Source organism: Pimephales promelas, chromosome 15 (genome assembly GCF_988280905.1).
Source record: "Pimephales promelas chromosome 15, fPimPro1.hap1.1, whole genome shotgun sequence".
NCBI lineage: Eukaryota > Metazoa > Chordata > Actinopteri > Cypriniformes > Leuciscidae > Pimephales > Pimephales promelas.
In genome coordinates, this window is record NC_142783.1 from 30,812,558 (window position 1) to 30,831,317 (window position 18,760).

Sequence of the window (18,760 nt, forward strand, 5' to 3'; positions counted from 1 at the left end):
ACTACACAATTATTTATTTTGTTAAACGGGCAAAGTCAGTACACTCATTTGAACAAAAGGTTAAATGGGGGTCAAGCACAAAAACAAAAAAAAGCCTAGGATCGCCCCATGTCTTTGCCCACAGTTATGAAAGAAAGACCTTGAATCCTGCCATCCGTCATGAGTTCCCTGACGATTCTCCTCCGATGATTGTTTCCTCACCTGGTTCATCTTGTTTTTCATTTCCTATTATGTTAACTTACAAAACAAAACAACCAGGATTTGAAACAACAAGGACCATCTACATGGCCCTGCTTTGTTTTAATGGAAGTTGATATTACCAAATGGGAACAAAATGTGAAGATGGGATGCATGTAAGAGTACATCTGGGTAAATATGGAAAGACATTCTTTAAGAAAGCTGAATTAGACAGAGGTGGTAGTATTATGAAAAGGGTTTGTGTTAGATGCCACAGAGAGAGAAAGAGAAATAATACTAATGCAAACGTCAAGATGAGACTTTGTTTGCGTTTCCCCAAAGTTTTGGTAGTTTTTGTAGTCTGAACTCCAACGTGAAACCCAATGTTTACAACATGATCCGAACCACATACATATGTGGTGTGGAATCAGAGTCAAATCTGGATTGTGTTTCAGTGTGAATGGTCAAATTGAATCATCATTGGTAATTTAAAGCACCCGAATCTACTTGTTCTTGTCTGAATTTAGTGTTATAGTTTTATATGATGTTAGATAATCCATCTCAGCGTCATGTCAGTTAGCATATTTTGAGGCTGGTTGAGGTAAAAGAGAAACGATGTCTGTAGCACCAGTGTAGACGAATTGAATGTTCATGTGAAAAGAATGATGACTTTGAGGAACGAATTACAACAGAAAATCAGAAATCATGCTAAAAATGACACAATGACGTGCCTCAAAAGTCGCTTGTGCGCAACGTTTCCTCCGCAATCTGACTAAAAAAAGTGACATCGGTCTATAACGCTATTACTCATTTCACCCATCATGACAATCCCTAATAAAATTGAAGTAATCGTGTAAAGTTTCTCGAGCTGGTGTTCGATGTGGGCTGAGGTACAGAGAAAGAGGTAACAGTAGTCTGGCACATTGAGTGTTGAGGTAAAAGCTGGTAGTTCTGGTCCTTGCCGAGTCTGGGCTCGCCTGGATCCGTGGGTCTAGGCATACATGGTTAGCTGGAGCCACTGGAGAAATTGAAATAGCCGTTTAACATTTTGTAATCAGCTAACCTACAGCTTTTGGCGTTTGAAGCTCAGGACTTGGACATGATGCTAAACATTATTACGTTATATCTTAAGATCACTCACCTCCAGTACATTAAGTCTGATGGTGCCGTCTCCACCTCGATCAAAGGCTTGGAATGCTCCTATAAAGAAAACAGGTTCAGACATGATTATTAGCATACACAAGCCATTGGTATCAATTGGTACTCAAATTTAAATGAAATATTTGAACTAAAATGGTACGTATTGTGGTGTTGGATCATTTTCAGGAAGCGGCTCTGTGTGTGTTCCCCATGATGACTTGGATATTGAACTTAGTCATCTTATTTTGATCACTTTTAGTGCTTAAAAAGTTTAATTGAAAAGAAATAATTAAGAAATAATTGAAAAATGCTTGAAAAAAATTCCCTCATGATGGCATTGCACTAGCCTGTTTAAGACCAGACCTCAGTTGTAAGTGCGTTATGGTCTGGCAAAGCGTAATATACAATTAACGGACGTCGCGGGTAGACCTACAAAAACAATCAGAGTGATGGAGATGACGTAGGCAGAGCGGCGGCCGGCGGAGAAACATCTTCGAGTGTTGTTCTTTGATCGGTTTTAAACAACGGAAACGTTTAAATCGCTTAAAACAGACGCGATAGCTGACTTGAACGAGTGATGTTCGACGGCGGCATCCATCTTTGTAATGTAGGCTACAAAATCTGCTTTAAAATCCCAGCGCTGTCGTCATCGTGTAAAGCCCGCATTAGCTTGTTTTCACGTGACGTCACGCCACTGCGTTGCCATGGCGCGAAATGCAAATGGAGGGCAGGAAGTGATTTGCTCTATTTAGAAAGCACTATAACACACTCAAAATGCCTGTGTTTTGCGTTGTTTATCGTTACTTAAATCGATCAAACCTTGAGGAGTTTTTATCGTGTACCTAAAGTTGTTGTTCATAAGGGGGCAAATGCTAGAAATTGACCGAAAAACTCCTGAAAAACGGCTTGCAAACCTACGTCTGCGGTCGGGAGGAGCCGAATGGGAAAATGCCTGTGTGTGCAGTGATCACTTCGTCAAAGGTGAGTTAATACAACAATTCAAGTGGCTACGTTTGTGTAATGTGTAATGTTTCCGAACTTTGTAAAGTCAAAGTATGTCTGTAAGACGAGGTAGTTCATAGTTGCTGATATCTACCGCCCTGATGACTGGAAAATCGTTCAATTCAGTTAAAAAATCGCTCCTCTTCATAACGTAAGGATCACGTCCAACATATGTTTGATTTTTTGTTTACATCTTTCTCTTGTAATAGCGCGTAAAGTAGTACAGTACGTACTTTCCTCCATCTCGTCCATTGCGCTCTTCACTCCTTGCCCTCCGTCTGAATTTTGCGCGTCATCATAATCACGTGACTGAAACCCAGCTATTCGACGAATGGGCTCTATGCACGGCGTTATTTCCGGTGAAGGATTAAGGATGCTCGATAACTTCCGCCGATCATAGAGTCCAATGCAATACCGAGAATTTATATTGAATTTTATACTCCATGGTTATACTAATGAAACGTTAGTCACAAAAACAGATAAAACAGACACCCCTCGTTGTGTTTATGCTTCTTTTTAAAATTATATTAAATAAACATAACTATATATAAAATTACATCTAAACGTATGTACGTTTCGTTTCAAAGACGGGAGGACAGTAAATATTGAAGACTCTGCCATAATCCCGTTTTCTCCGGTTTTCCTCCGCTTTAATCTACACAACCGGAAATGGACGAGCATCCTTACGTCAAATGCGGAACTTATGCGTGCATATAGCCCATTCTCTGGCTTGAATTAGCTTTTTGCCAGAGCAAATCTAAATTTGCCGGAAGTTGTCTGGGTTTTCCCAGGCTAGCATTGCACTAATCCATTTTCTTATTTTAGGTAAATCATGGCCACGATTGAACAAATAACCAGGGAATTAATTAGTACAGTGTGGTGACAACTGAACAAAAACGAGAGAACGAATTTATAAAATGTGGCCACAAATGAAAATTGTGGGACTTTTTTTAATAGTCTTTCTGACATCATATTTAATAGAGACATTTAATAGAGCCTTATCAAGCTCAACTATCAAGCTCAATAGTTCAACTCTGTAATGATGAGGGAGGGAAAAGTCAGTGATCAGTCAGCTATTTTTTACAGAAAATAAATAGTTCTTGGCATAAGCTACGAGAATATTGACTGCAGGAAATGTTATGATCATATTTGTCTGCTAAGGCTATAATTTTGTACCTACTTTCAGTCCCAAGGCATTATGAATATAACCGGGTTGGCAAAATGCTTTTAAAAGAGAAATGTTTTTGTTGTTTTTAAAGCATGATTTATTACAAGGCATGATGAAACTGTATATAATTCCAAACTTACTTTGACAAACGTAATATATTGTAGAAGCAAAATAATGTAAGGTATTGTTTAACATAAAAAGTGACCATCTTCAATGGCACCACTTCCTGAATTTGCCAGTGAAAAAGATGTGTTTGCAGTTAATTTAGCAACTTACTGAACATCCCCTCCAGTCGTACAAGACAGCTGACAAAACTGTCAAAGTCGACGTTCATGTTATCATTGGCGTAGCGCATGGTGACGATGTCATACAGCTGGTTATTCAGACGGAACCCTGAGTGGCAAACAAGACACGTGACTGTACAGTGACAAGTCCATTAGTGTTAGTCTAGTCAAATGTTCTTCAACATGAGAACAGGTCCACTTACAGTACAGTAGAAATGCATGAAAACCTTCTAACCTGCATCATTGATGGCGTTTCTCATCTCATAGCTGCTGATAGTGCCAATATGATCAAAGTCATAGCGCTTGAAGATTCCCTGCAGACAAAATTCATAAAGTCAATGTGTGCAGCAATCTTTTTTATACACTCACCCGCCACTTTATTAGTACTGGGTTGGACCCCTTTTGCCTTCAGAACTGCCTTAATTCTTCATGGCACAGATTCAACAAGATGCTGGAAACATTCCTCAGAGATTTTGGTCCATATTGACATGACAGAATCACACAGTTGATGCAGATTTGTTGGCTGCACATCCATGATGCGAATCTCCCATTCCAGCACACCCCAAAGATGCTCTATTGAAATGAGATCTGGTGACTGTGGAGGCCGTTTGAGTTTAGTGAACTCATTGACGTGGCGTTTAAACATGCCCAAAATGTGGCAAGAAAATATCCCTTACACCATTACAGCAGCAGTCTGATCCATTGATACAAGGCAGGATGCATCCATCCTTTCAGTTGTTTACCCCGAATTCTGACTATCATGTGAATGTCATAGCAGAAATCCAAATTTATCAGACCAGGCAACGTTTTTCCAATCTTCTATTGTCCAATTTTGGTGAATTGTAGCCTCAGTTTCCAGTTCTTATCTGACATTCTGCGAAGCTCTTCTGCTTCAAGGCTGGACGTGTTGTGTGTTCAGAGATGCTCTTCTGTAGACCTCAGTTGTAACCAGTGCTTATTTGAGGTACTGTTGCCTTTCTATCAGCTGAACCAGTCTGATTCCCCATCAACACGGCATTTTTACCCACAGAACTGCTGTTCACTGGATATTTCCTCTTTTTCTGATCATTCTCTATAAACTCTAGAGATGGTTACATGTGAAAATCCCAGTAGATCATCAGTTTCTGAAACTCCACCAACAACCATGCCACGTTCAAACTCGCTTATATCCCCTTTCTTCCCCATTTTGATGCTCAGTTTGACCTTCAGTGGATCATCTTGACCATTTCTACATGCCTAAATGCATTGAGTTGCTGCCATGTGATTGGCTGATTAGATATAAGCATAAATGAGCAGTTGAACAGCAGTTGAATAAAGTGGCCCGGTGAGTGTGTGTATGGGGAAAGAATGAGGACAAACCTGCCACTGTTTGATTTTGTTCCACAAGTGTCTAAACTCTTGTAGGTTAAGTCTTCCCGTTCCATCCATCTGTGCGATAAGGATTAAGAAAACTTTGCTTGCAATATTCTACACCATCACCTCTGCTTTAAAATAAAATCTAATGTAATTCTTACAATGAAACTAGTGATTATGCCTAAATTGAAAAGTCAATTAAATTGTTCAGAATATAAATTTCTAACTTAATGTTACAATGTTGAAATGTAGTATTCTATGCTTTTGTTTATAATTAATAATGATAAATGACCTCAAAATGGATTTACCATTACTAGCATTATGCTAACATAACAATATTTGGTAAAAAGTTAGTTTAGTGTCCAATTGGCTTTATGCCCAGCTGCACTACTTCCTGAACTTCAGCCAGCTCCTTGTTTCCTGTCTGCCATTATTGGCCAAATTGATTAATCCAGGTGTGTCTGATTATTGTTGCCATGACAACTGAGGTCAGGCACACCTGGATTAATCAATTTGGCCAATAATTGCAGACAGGAAACAAGGAGCTGGCTGAAGTTCAGGAAGTAGTGCAGCTGGGCATAAAGCCCATTCTCACTATTAACTAGCATATTTGCTGTTTATTAGTACTTATAAAGCACATATTAACTCATAATTCTGCTTGACTATATTCTACATCCCTTAATCCAACCCAATTCCTAAACTTAACAACCTTACTAACTATTAATAAGCAGTAATTGACGCAAAAGTCGTTGTTAATAGAGATAATTGGACCCAATATTTAGCTTGACAGCACCTTCAAAACAGACATGCAATCTTGATACAAAGGATACATCCATGAGGGCGATCATGCTTCTACAGTTCTCCCGACTGAAGCCCTCAGTGTTTATGTCTTTGTCTGTAAATAACAGATCGTTTCTTGAAGACGGTATACAGAAAAACCATAACCCAGAAACAAATATTCAAAGATACGTACATTTAGACACCACCTTGTTCAAGACATTTTTGAGTTCATTGGCTGAGATCTCCATTTGCTGCAAGATATAAGAATAAACAGAAAGCCAGGTGTGGTGTTTATTACGGCAAAGTAAAACAGTATTGATATTGTAATTACCACTGTTACCACTGGCATGGCCAATTACCAGTCCCACCCCACCTCCATACTCACACTCCCCCCTTCGCTCAGTGGCTCCCCAGTACTCACGTCCCCCGCGATCTGCTGGAAAATGGACAGGAACTGCTGGTCCTCCTCACTCTCTTCCCCAGTTGAAGCTGGAGCCGGCTGATCAGACATGGCAGTTGTAAATTACACATGTCAGAACTGAATTTATTCTCTCATCTTCATTGTGTGAATAACTAAAGAATCTGATCACTTTTAGATAAAAAAAAAAAAATAATTTATTAATTTTTTTGTGAGAGACCCCACTGTGTCCCTGAGCAAGACACTTAACCCCTAGTTGCTCAAGAGGCATGCGACCTCTGACATATAACAATTGTAAGTCGTTTTGGATAAAAGCGTCAGCTAAATGAATAAATGTAAATGTAAACTTACCACTGGATGATCAGCTTCAATCCTGTTCTCTATCTCCCTGAGAAGAAACCAACAAACACTTGTCACCATAGTAGACAGCACAAGACATCAGAGATCTTTTGGGGAACCTTTGTTTTTTTCCATATAGCATGTCTTTTCTGTCTTTAGAGCCCCTTTTGATAAATAGACAAATTTCTCTGGATACATATAAACAGATGTGCCTTTTTCTGTGATAACTGATTAGGAGTTACTCATACTTACCTTGTGTAAATAATCTTTAAAGTATGATTACCTTCGAATATTATTAATGATAAATGTTAAAGTTTATTCTCTGCATGTTTCAATTTTTTTTGAAAAGTTTGATTAATGGTTACAGTGATTAATTTACATTTAGGCCACAGCAAGAAACTTCCCATCATTCCCTCTTGGTTTCCTGAAGAGGGAATGAGAGGCTGCGTCGGGACGCTGTGGGAACGGCCCTATGTGATTGCGTTGTGAAGCATGTGTATAATAAGTCCAATGGTGTGACGAGACGTCATAGGCGGGTGATGTCATAGACCAGGAAACTAATAAAGCACACATGAAAACAGACCTCATCTTTATATGGGACAGAATGACATCTTGATGCCGACCCACCATCTGCTCGTACTGTGAGAATATTGTTCTTGCAACGACAGACAACACCAAATAGACAGAGACAGTACACAGAAAGCGTTTGCTGAAGGCTGAAGCTAACGCTGTCTGTTTTCAGGTATGCCTTAATGTTTCCTGGTCTATAATGTCTTGACCATAGACTGTAAAAAATATGGACAAAGCGTCTGTGACGTCACCCATAGACTCTCTGAGGAACGGGTTTGAGGCTGTTTATGGGGGTTATGGGCGGCGCCATACTGGAAAATCTTGGGAAATACAAAATACCAAAAATTTTTGAAAGGATACAGAGATGGTATGATGTGTTGTGTCAGATCATGGCCGAGACGTCAAATTCACTCGGCGCAGCCCGTTATCAGCTGTCAATCAAAGTTAACCGCCCTTATTTGTCATACGTTTTATATCTAAATATGATCTAAACTAAAGAGTTAGAAAAAAAATCACCCCCCTCACAGTTGTCAGGCACGCAGAACATATTGAAGATTACAATAAAAGTCCATGGGACCAAACTGTAAACATATGAATTTATGCTGTGAAAACTGATGTTTTAACATGACGTCTGTGGATATTTGCTCCCTTTTGGGACCGGCCTCTAGCGGATTTGAGATGTATTGCAGTTTTTCCCACTTCCGGGTAGGCTTCATCTTTCAGATTAGAATGTTGCCGCTTGGTCTTGACACACCATTATACACGTGCTTGATGACGCAATCATGCAGGGGCGTTCCCACAGCGTCTCGACGCAGCTCGAGTTCCCTTGTTAGGGAACTGGAAATCATGACATGATCTTTATTAAAATACTGTGAATCCTTGTCATCAGGGCTTGACCTGCAGCAGCATCATCAGTATTCCTTGGTCAATCCTTCGTGTATCCATGTCTTCCTTGTAGCTGAAGTTTAATTGTGCGGCAAGACTTGGTCAGAACTGAAAGGGAATGTTTACCGGAGGGTCCCAAAATGTGCTGTTGCTTGTCCTAAAAAAGATTCCATTACAGCCTCGAACTGGGGCCGATTTCTTCCAGCTCTACAAATCAAATTGTCATTAAATTTTTGTCCTTGTGGTTTTCTCCACCCCCTTTCCCAATTGTTTCCCATCCCTTCTGTAAAGTGAACTACCTTGGTTTTCTTGTGATAATATAACCATGACCCTATTACTACAACACCATAGTCTTTGTACATAAAATATATTTTGGTGAGGATTTAAAGCACTGACATGAGTATTAACTTCTGTAACAGCTGCTTTCCAGCAAGATGTTTCAGAAGTTCTTCACCTATGACACAATTTAACGTAACAGAGTACTTACAAACAACTACAAAAACACCAGAAAAAATAGGATGTCGGGTCAGCGTTACAAAGTTCATTTTTACGGAGCCCCATACATGTCAAAGAAAAATATAGATATTCCTCCGTAATTTTTTTTTTCTCATAATACAAAAGTAATTTTCTCAGGGGCCATTCACAACAAACGAGTTTTTGTCTTTAAAAATGTGAGACACAAGGCAGTGAAATTGAAAATAACAAAATGTGTTTCTCCGAGAGCCGCAATTCTAAAACGTGTCATGTCCTGTAAAAGACATGAGACGGCAGCTCAAATTGTAAAAATGTAAGCACATTTACATAAAAAACTATAATAAAGCTGCACAATGGAGTGAAGAATGCATTCTATGTGAACAGCCCCTTAACCAGCATCTGAATTTTTTCGAGTAAAAAATTTGATACATTTATTTAAGATTTTCCAAAATTTCTTTTAATTTCCACAAATTTTTAATTTCCATTTAATTAAATTAATTATTAGAAAAAAAATTTTTAATTCAATTTATTTATCCTGTTTATGGTTGCTCCGATATATCTTCTGAAAAAAATACTTAAGAAAATATTTTTTTTTTTGCTTTTTGAGGATAAATTTACTCGCAATAATATTAAAAAACCACCAGCGCTCTCTTCCCTTCTGCTCTTACTCACTCAGAGGTATTTCTCCTTTCAGAGAAGACGCGGAGGATGAAATCGCCTTCCAGGTGGGGCTCGTATGTGGAGGGAACGATGACATACTCCCCTGGACTCAGACGGAAACGCTGGGTCACCTCTCGCAGGTTAATGTACGCCCTGGAACGGGCCTTAGAGGAGTTAGACGTGAAGAACTCCTTCTGCATGTGCTGCTTGTTTCCGTGCATCTGACGGACAGAGAAACTTGATCAGGAATTTGATCAGACACAATCACAAAGGTGTTTATAATCCATCTATGAAACAACACTAGTTCTAAAAGAGCAAAGAAACTGCATATGAACATGAGCATGATGTACACAAGCCTTGGGTCCACACATTGGATCTTCACATGTTCATACCTCCTTTGGCACCTACGGGCAAATAGAGAGATTTAAAAGAGTTATCAACCTGATCTTTATCACTATTTGCATGCTTTGTATAATTTCAGTGATTTTCTCTCTGAAGATTAAATATAGTAGCATTGATACCTCATAGATGGAAAATCCAATAGTGAAGAGATTTGCACCCAACTTGCGTTCTCTACGTCTGTTTTTCTGCATTAGGGCAACAACAAAAGTGCATGCTACTTCATCATCCTCTGGGTCATCATCTTCCTCCAGAAGACGCAGACGGTATTGTGGATTTGTCCAGAATGTGTCTATTGGAAACCACAATATTATTTTTTTGCAAGACATTATTTTTAGTTTATTATATTTTGACCTGTGAAGCACTTTGTGATGCATTTTATGTATGTAAGATACTACACAAAATAAATTAAAAATTTATATCATAACATTGTTGCATGCTCTGAGGTGTCGACCATAAACTTCTATTATAGGACTGACAGACAAGAACGGTTTGACCTAAAAATATCAAAATTGAAAATACTGTTGAAACAAAGACACCTACATCTTGGATGCCTTGCCTTGAGGCAAGCTAAAACATATCAAAAATTAATTTCAAAGTGAACTATCCCTTTAAATTGACTTTTTATGACCTGAAATTTGATAAAACAAAACTTTAAGGACCCACACCTGGATAGTTCCTGCATCCTCCAGCAGAGCAGCCTCTTATCCAGCGTCCCTCATTAACAGACACCGTCCATTTGTGTAGCTTATCATCCTCCAGAGCATCAGGGGTCAAGTTGCAAATCTCTATTTTTGTGAAATTTTTCTTAAAATCCTCAAATGACATCCTATGGGTTGATGACAATAATGTGAACAGTTATCTTTGTGAATAAAGATATGGAGTTATTTTCATGGTCTGTCATGGACTGAGCTGGTCTCATCCACAACGCTGTCTATATCAGTCTCATAATTCATTATAAGGATATGTTTGCTTGTTGACTTTGTTAACTCACCAGAATTCTCCATCTTCAGCATTCTGATGCTGGAGTTTCTCTTTTTCAGCTTTAGAGATGGTTTCCCACTCTTTCGAACTGAAGAAAAAAATAAACACTTGTAATAGTTGTATTGTAATGTACATTTTTTAACCCTGTAAAGCCTGGAAAATTTTTTAAGTATCATATTTCATGCACTAGGCTTTTATGGCTCATATAGTATGATATAGTGAGAATAAGAAGCTCTTCAGTTTTTAAAAACAGGAAATAATGCAATTTGGTGCAGTTGCTGATAATTATATGGGCTAAAAGGAAGATAAAATTATGATAGCTTTTTTAACAGTAAAGATGACTACTTACATAAAATGCACACAAAAATATATAAGTCTATATCTCCTAATAATATAGTAACATGATATTTGTACAGAGGTGTGTGCATATAAACGTTCCTCAAAAGTCTCATGTATCATATTCCATACTTACGTTCTAACATGATTTTTCTAAAAAATTATGTATGGATAATCAATTAGATATAAGAAACATCAATCCAGTAAGTGTTCATCTTGAAATATTAACAATATTAAAGTTATTCGTACATTTACTTTTTACAAATCTGTAAAGATTTCACAGCAAAAAGACACGTATATTACGATCTGACGGTGGACATTTTCAGAATGATGCAAAAACGCCTATTAATTGCTATAATAAAAGTATAAACTACCAATCAGATGACAGAAAGCATGTAGGAGATTGTGCACTTAACTACTTATTCAGCAAAGTTTTGATCATGTTAGAGGCCTTCGAAATTGGTATATCAAATTTATTGGGTTAAGCCAGTCTAAATTCAGATATAAGCAGAAACTCACTTATCGCTCCACGGTCCGTTCCATTCTACCTGACCCCAGGGGTTACGCAGACGCACCAGACGAATTTTAGACTCCTTCTGCAGGGACTGTTTACACTGCAGACACACAATATCACAATTATCATCAGAGGCTGTCAGAGTTAAGTTAGAAACAAGAAATACAAAATAACAGACTGTTTACCTCCTCTACAGCGGTGACAGAGTAGGCATGTCCCTTCACAAGACCTGTAGTGGTACGGGTTTCAAAGCGCGCTGGAACCAGGGACTGTGGGTAAAAAATGTAATTGCTTCATGGTAAGATACTAGAATTTAGACCAAAAGTTATCATTGATTTTATAAAAAAAATATTTACTATCAAGATTGTTGTAAAAAAGCCATATTATGCCCTTTTACAAAGTCTTGATTTTGTTTTTGGGGGCGACTAGAATAGGTTTTAATGCTTGAATGTTTTAAAAACACATATTTGACATTGCTGTAGCGCCTAACTTTCCAGTCCGTCAGTAATGCTCCGTTTAGTTTTTGTCTATGAAGCCCCTCCTTCTGAAAAGCAAAATGTGCTCTTATTGGTCGACCGCTTTCAGGGAGTTTCAAAATGTCACGCCCCTGTTATTACCGTGGTATTTATTATTTTTGATTTAAATGAGGGATATTATGACGTGTTTTTTCCAGGAAGAAATCTCATGACTACAATCGAGACGTTTCAGGGAGTTCAAAATCAGGGCTTACTGATAGAAAATAACTCAAATTGGAATGACTTTGTAACTTTGCAGACCTTTTTCATGAGCAAATAGCAACATTGCACACTAAAGAAAGTTGAAAATGTCTTCTGCTTGACTCACATCAATGGAGCAGCCCATGAGGGAGCCTCTCGCCAGAGCTTTCTTCATGATCTTGTACAGCTCTTTCGGTGCCTCCTTCATCTCATAGAATTCAGTCACTCCACCGGTGAAGTCCTCCATTCCCTCTGCAGTGTTTCCACCCTTAAGAGCCTCATAGGAGCCATGAAGTCTGAACAGGAATACAAATAAGTTACGTTAAGAGAGATAAAACGAATTTCTGCTGTAATTCAGTTATTGTATAGTTTCATTGGATACAATTAATTTAGTATAAATACTAAAAAGAAGTGGCACTCTGATCATGCAAGGCAATTTTACATTTAATATTAGGGTCATTCTGAGGAAATTGTGCCATTTGTGTGTATGTGTCCCGATCACTGATATCATTAGAGTGTTAGTAGAGTATTAGTAGGGTTAGAATAAGTTGACATATACTTTATGATTTATAGTCTGTTGGAGGACCATCACAATAAAGACTTAGCAGATATTAAGCAGACAGTCTACTTATACTTCAAATGAGACTTAGTTGACATGTAGTTGCAAAGTTACTTATATTGTAGAAATAAAGTGTTACCAATGTTTGTTTTACACCTGAACATCATCCAGTCTGCATGTCATCATTTGTCAACATTTTGTGAATGCAATATGTGATTTAATTTGTGTATAAAAATATGAATCTGAAATGGAATCTAACAAAAAAGGTATTGAATAAAACATGCATTTAGTGATGCATACTTTATTCACAAAAATAAGAGATAAACTGAGAATTCTGAGCGATCCACGTTCACACGGATCTTCGAAAAAGACTAAATATGCTGTATTATTCATGCCAGACCAGTAGTTGGCGATGTCACTTTGTAAAGAAACAATACGCACATAGGGCTGTTTACACCTGGCCACAATGCGTTTTCTCAGATCGGATAGCTATCTATCAAAACGATTCCATTTACACCTGGTCACATAAATGTGTTTTTGCAAAACTGATATAAATCCGATCTTCAATTCCCGCGCTATATGCGGATTTAATGAAGTGCACGTCACCGAAAGCAAGAGATATGACTGGATTTTATTGATCATCGGCTAATTTCAAAATCAGCAAAGACGGTGATAAGAGAGAGCGGCAACAGAACTGGTAAGATCATTTCGTTTCTTTACTTTTAATGAAGATGGTGGTGTTAATCGTCTGCGACTTACTTTCACTTTGATTTGAGATAATTGCGACGCATTGGCGTGCTCATCTGAGGTGATGCGCGTGAGCGCGTCGCAGTAGCATCGTCATCTGACTAAAATGGCTTGACATATAGCCTTTAACACGCTCTCACGCGTTTATTTTTATTTTTTTTTAGCATTTTTGAGAGTAGTAACATTTACATATGTGGTTTCAAGAACCAGATGCATTTACACTTGTCCAATTTCGTCTGGAATGCGGCCCAGACCACCTCCTGAAGTCGTTTGAGCGATCGGATTCAAATCCGTCTCGAATGCGTTTCGGGGGGCATTACACCTGGTCTTTTCAGGATCGGATAGCTATCCGATCACAGAAAACGCATGAAGTGGCCAGGTTTAAACGGCCCCATAGAATGAACACGTAATATGCATGTGCATGACGTCAGTTTTCAAAAATTCACGTTTTCGTAGACGATAACAGTATTGGTTTCAAAGACTTGCACTTGAAACTGTGTAAATGCCCCATTTGAAAAGTCAAAATTGTGAGATAAAAAGTTGCAATTACCTTTCATTTTTTTAAATTCTATGATAGAAATAGGCTTCAATTGTCTAGTGCATATTTAGGGGTCGATCACACAGAATGTGTTTTCCATTCCACTGCACTAATTTTCCATTGTTTTTCCATAATTTTTTTATGTAAACACGGCCTATGCGGACATCTTTAACCAGTGTTGTAGTCGAGACGAGCTCACTCGAGTCCGTGTTGAGACCGAGACCAAAGAGAGTCGAGTCCGAGTCGAGACCGCGACCAAAGACAGTCGAGACCGAGACCACAGAGGTTAGATAACCTAAGGTTGGGTCTCAAACCAGACTTAAAGAATATGTAAAATATTTGGTGGTAACAATAAAATTGGCACCATACTCAAACAGTAAACCAAATATACCATGGAATCATGTACACTGTAATGGTAAAAAGGCCACATAGTGGTGTAAAGGTAATTTTATTATATGACTTACAATTTTTACAATCAGTAAGTGCTCTTTCTCAGAACATTACTGCACACGAATTCTGTGTGGCTCTTATATGCAAACTGAATTAGGGATGATAAGGCAGACATTTTCAATACATAGTTGAGCTAGAGGCTCCACGTCACATCTGAACTGGGTCCTGCTGCATTTGCGTGCCGCAAACGTTATAGTCTCAAGTCATGCGCAGTTGCGCACAAGAAAGTCAGCAATCATTGGACGTTTCAATCAAACAACAATTTAAAGAAATATTAACATACAGTAATAATCATGACATGTCACTCGAGTGGACTCGGGAATAAGTCCGAGTCCCGACTCCCAATATGTTAGAGTACGAGTCAATTCCGAGTCAAAATCCATGACAAGACCGAGTCCATTAAAATATGGACTCGAGACCAAGTCCGAGACCAAGTCCGAGTCTCGAGTGCACAACACTGTCTTTAACCGCTGCACTCGTGTCTTTTGCGGAGTTGCATGCATTGCACTCAAGTTAAAAGAAGTTCAACTTTTAACAAAAACACATTTTTGTTGTTCCACTGACCTTCGTCTCACGTTTTTAACAGCAAAAAAATGTGTTCTGTCTGAATGGCCATTAGTGGCCTTAGTCATTTTTGCCCTGACCTTCAACCCTGTAACATTCAAGGACTGACCAACTCCAAAACAAAAGATGTAAATGTGATGTCAAGCACTTGATACTTACTTAGCATAAGCTTTTTCTAGAAGAGCACTCCAGAATTCATTCCTTTCAGCGGATTTGGTGAACACCAGCTGGTTGTTGAAGGTGGGAATGCGGTCATCAACAACAACATCCACCCAGTCACCATAACGCCAGAACTGAGTAGGAAAACAGACAGAGGAGGACACGGAAATCAGGCGCAATGAAGATATGAATTCAAAAGCTATTTTGATGAAAAGACACCGACCTGGAAATGGAAAATTCCCGCATAGCCTTCAGAGAAGCTCTGCTCTTGAGGTATAACACGATATAGCAGCTTGTCGTTCAGAGTCAGACATGCAATGGCAGCGAGCAACCAGCAGTCTCCTAAATTACAACAACATTTCACAAAAACATTATATATACTGACCTATTTGCAGCAAAACAGGGGCCTACACTGCTGATCTCAGCATTTTCAGATTGTCCAGGGGAACATGCCAGGTTGGTACTCTATGTATTAGCAACCTTTGTGTCTTTGGGCTCTTTTATTGCCCATATGGGGTCATAACAATAGGAAGCGCTGCTAGCTGGATTCCCTTCCAACACAGTAAACACAATATGGAGGGGTCCCTGCTGGACTGTTGGCCTGTATACATGGGGCCAGGGAGAGGTACTCGTTCTTGCAATTAGACTCTAAACACACTCTCCAAATATCAGGGTGAACAGATTACATTATTGTGTTAATCTTACCCAGGTCTCCCTGGCAGATATCCGTCCTGTTAGCGTCTCCGACAATGAACTGTGGGTTTTCACAAATCTCCTGCAGAACAAATGCCATCAAAGTGTTTAATTGTAACTCAGATTTTACACATGGTTTGACAGATACGAAGACGGATGTGATCACTCTCTGATGTTTTGGATGAATAAATGGATGGATAGACTAATTGTCACAAGGTTTTAAGCTAGAAGTATGGAAGCCACTCAAGTAATTGTGTTCATAATTTCTCTCTTTTGTTGCAATCATGACTTCATCTTTCACTTGTAATTGCGACTATATCGCACTATGTGACTTTATTTCCCGCTTTTGCAACATTATACTCTACCTTAAAATGAGACTATTTCTCGTGACTGCAGATTTATATCTCACATTTTGACCTTGCTTCTTGCAAGGGCAAGTTTAAAACTCACAATGTAATGTATTTCTCACTATTGCGATTTTATATTTCACAAAGTTACTTTATTTCTCCCATTTGTGGCTTTTTATATTGCGATGTGACTTTCTCTAAATTGCGACTTTATGTCTCACAATGTGACTTAAGTCCTTGCAACTCAATTAGTGTTCACAATTGTGACTTTATTTCTCAGTTTGACAATTATTCACAATTGCGATTTTAAATCTCACAAATTAACTTAGCCCATTTCTTTATTTTTTATATTACAGTGTATTTCGAATAATTGCGACTTTATATCTCACAATGTGACTTTTGTTCTCATAATTCTGATTTTATATTTCACAATGTGACTAAACCTTCTCGTAATTCTGACTTTATATCACAATGTGACTTTAGTTTTCACAACTGTGACTTTATTCCTCACAATTATATCACAATGTGATTTATATTTCTAATTTTTTCAAAGTATTAAAACAAGCTTTTCCATATAATTATCATGATATGAGTATTTTTAATTAATCTCGGATAGCTAATCCTGTTTATCTCAGGGGTTATCATTGACTGTCAAGTGAAATTTACTTGTAATTTTAGTCATTTTATTTACTACATTATCCATTGGCCTAAACCAGAGTTTCATGGGGGGTTCATGAGTTGATGGAAAAGCTAATTAAATTGTAAAAAAAAAAAAAATTAGAGAGAAGAAATAATAATCAAAATGAAAAAACTAATTTGTTTACCTCCATGTCATGTGTTGTGAAATAACTGAAATATTAGTTTATAATCTCAGGGGGTACATGAACTAAAGTTTAACTTTAGATCAAAGAGGTTCAGATGACACAAATGTTTAGGAATACTTGGTATAACAATGACTTGAAATGTTATTTCATTGCTTTGTTATTCATAATTAAATACCGTTCTTTAATATGCTAAATGCATTGTGACAACTGACCCCGCATAGTATGAAAACTGTCCGTGCTGTTGGCCCATCTAGTCACAAGAGGTCAAAGCATGTTCAATTAAGTAAATTTTTTTATCATTTGATTTGCTAAATAGCTTTTTATAGCCAATACTTTGAAGAACAGTGACAACTAGCTTTCCCAACATGCCCTCTGCAATCCTATCTTTGAGGTTCTTACTCCATCAGAGGCAGGTCTTAACCCATTTTGCCATCATTTCCCATGAATGTGTGCATGTATAAGCAAATAAATCTATTTTTAAGGAAGTCCAATTACTTGTGACATTCCATCCATCCCATGAGCCATTTCGACATCCCACCCACAATGTCAGTCCCAGTCCACTTGAACCCTCACAGCCCCTCAGCCTCCTACCTTGGGACGCTTCCAGACGATGTTCTTGACTTTGTTCGACTTGTGGCCCAGCTCTTTATAGCCAAGGGAGTCCACAGTGGCAGGAAAGGTTTCATCCTCAAAAAGGGTCTTCTTCTGGAGGTACTCCTGCTTGAGAAGGTTGTAGTCCTGTCCGCTGAAACGGAGAGGTTTGCTCAGGGAGCCTTCGCCATCCCTTCTCTCTCTCTCCCGGATTAACCGGTCGCAAAAGAACCCAGACGGCGTATAAGGCATCGTGTCTCACTGGGACAGTGTTTTTTTAGGGATTGAAAACACTAGCTTTTGCCACCACAACTTAAGTCTTGCAAGCCAAAACTCCCTGGCATAAATTCAAACAGCTGACGTCTGATTGGCTCTCCTGCTTTTGGTCAGGGAGTAGAAACCAGGGTTAGAAGAAAAAAACAATGTGTGAACACACTCCTTTTACATGCACAAACACATACACACAAACACACCTGCATACATACACAAAATGCTACAGTCTTCTCCCATTGGCTGATGAACAATGAGTATTGGGCGAGGGTTGCGCTCTCGTGCCGCCATTGTAGGGCGACACAAAGGAAAGTGGTCCTGCAAAGAGAGGCCAGTGAGATGGCCTGCCTCAGCAGAAGGCATTCACAGCCTTTAAACCTGTTCTCAATAGAGTTCAGCATTAAGCACTCTCAGCATAACCACAGGCTTGACCTCACCTAACAAACTCTATATTATATCACTTTATCAACACCTCATTTGTGTGGATAATTATCGACCAGCTACTGTAACCAACATTGTCGAATGTTCAGTTGTATCATACAATAGCAATCAAAATTTTACGTAGTCTTTACGTTTTGTGACATATTATTGCAATTTAAAATAACTGTTTTCTATTTTAATAAAAATGTAATTTATTCTTGTGATGGAGATGAATTTTCGGCAGCATTACTCCAGGCTTCGGTGTCACATGATCCGTCAGAAATCATTCTAATATGCTGATTTTGTTCTTTTCTTTTAATATTATTCATTTATTTTTGGGAATCATGATACAGTTTCTCAGGATTTATGTGAAATAGAAATCTTTTGTAACATAAATAC

At 38.4% G+C, this 18,760-nt stretch overlaps 1 protein-coding gene across 3 annotated transcripts; it reads right to left on the reverse strand.

The window, feature by feature from the left end:
- Positions 1 to 78: 78 nt before the first annotated feature.
- capn3a (calpain 3a, (p94)) lies at positions 79 to 17,938 on the reverse strand. Of its 3 annotated transcripts, none has more exons than XM_089120528.1 (21): positions 17,672 to 17,938; positions 15,922 to 15,991; positions 15,440 to 15,558; positions 15,217 to 15,350; positions 12,327 to 12,495; positions 11,669 to 11,752; positions 11,489 to 11,583; positions 10,644 to 10,721; positions 10,318 to 10,478; positions 9,772 to 9,941; positions 9,643 to 9,654; positions 9,263 to 9,471; positions 6,674 to 6,710; positions 6,290 to 6,403; positions 6,098 to 6,155; positions 5,955 to 6,019; positions 5,131 to 5,199; positions 4,007 to 4,085; positions 3,764 to 3,904; positions 1,319 to 1,377; positions 79 to 1,195 (listed from the first exon to the last, which is right to left on the reverse strand). In XM_089120528.1, exons 1-21 carry the CDS (start codon positions 17,921 to 17,923, stop codon positions 1,169 to 1,171), a joined length of 2,202 nt encoding a protein of 733 aa, XP_088976654.1. In that variant the 5' UTR covers positions 17,924 to 17,938; the 3' UTR covers positions 79 to 1,168. The 3 variants fall into 3 exon arrangements, with proteins under 3 accessions (XP_088976654.1, XP_039509326.1, XP_039509325.1); XM_039653392.2 differs by having other exon boundaries at positions 3,764 to 3,880; positions 6,326 to 6,403; positions 17,672 to 17,923; XM_039653391.2 differs by having other exon boundaries at positions 3,764 to 3,880; positions 17,672 to 17,923.
- Between the last annotated feature and the right edge of the window lie 822 nt (positions 17,939 to 18,760).

Coding starts and splice junctions, on each gene's coding strand:
- capn3a (XM_089120528.1), bottom strand. CDS start 17,923: ATGCCTTATACGCCGTCTGGGTTCTTTTGCGACCGGTTAATCCGGGAG. Junction 10,722..11,488: donor AACGGACCGTGGAGCGATAA/GTGAGTTTCTGC, acceptor TTTTTTCTTCAG/TTCGAAAGAGTGGGAAACCA. Junction 6,711..9,262: donor GAAAGGAGAAATACCTCTGA/GTGAGTAAGAGC, acceptor GTTTCTTCTCAG/GGAGATAGAGAACAGGATTG.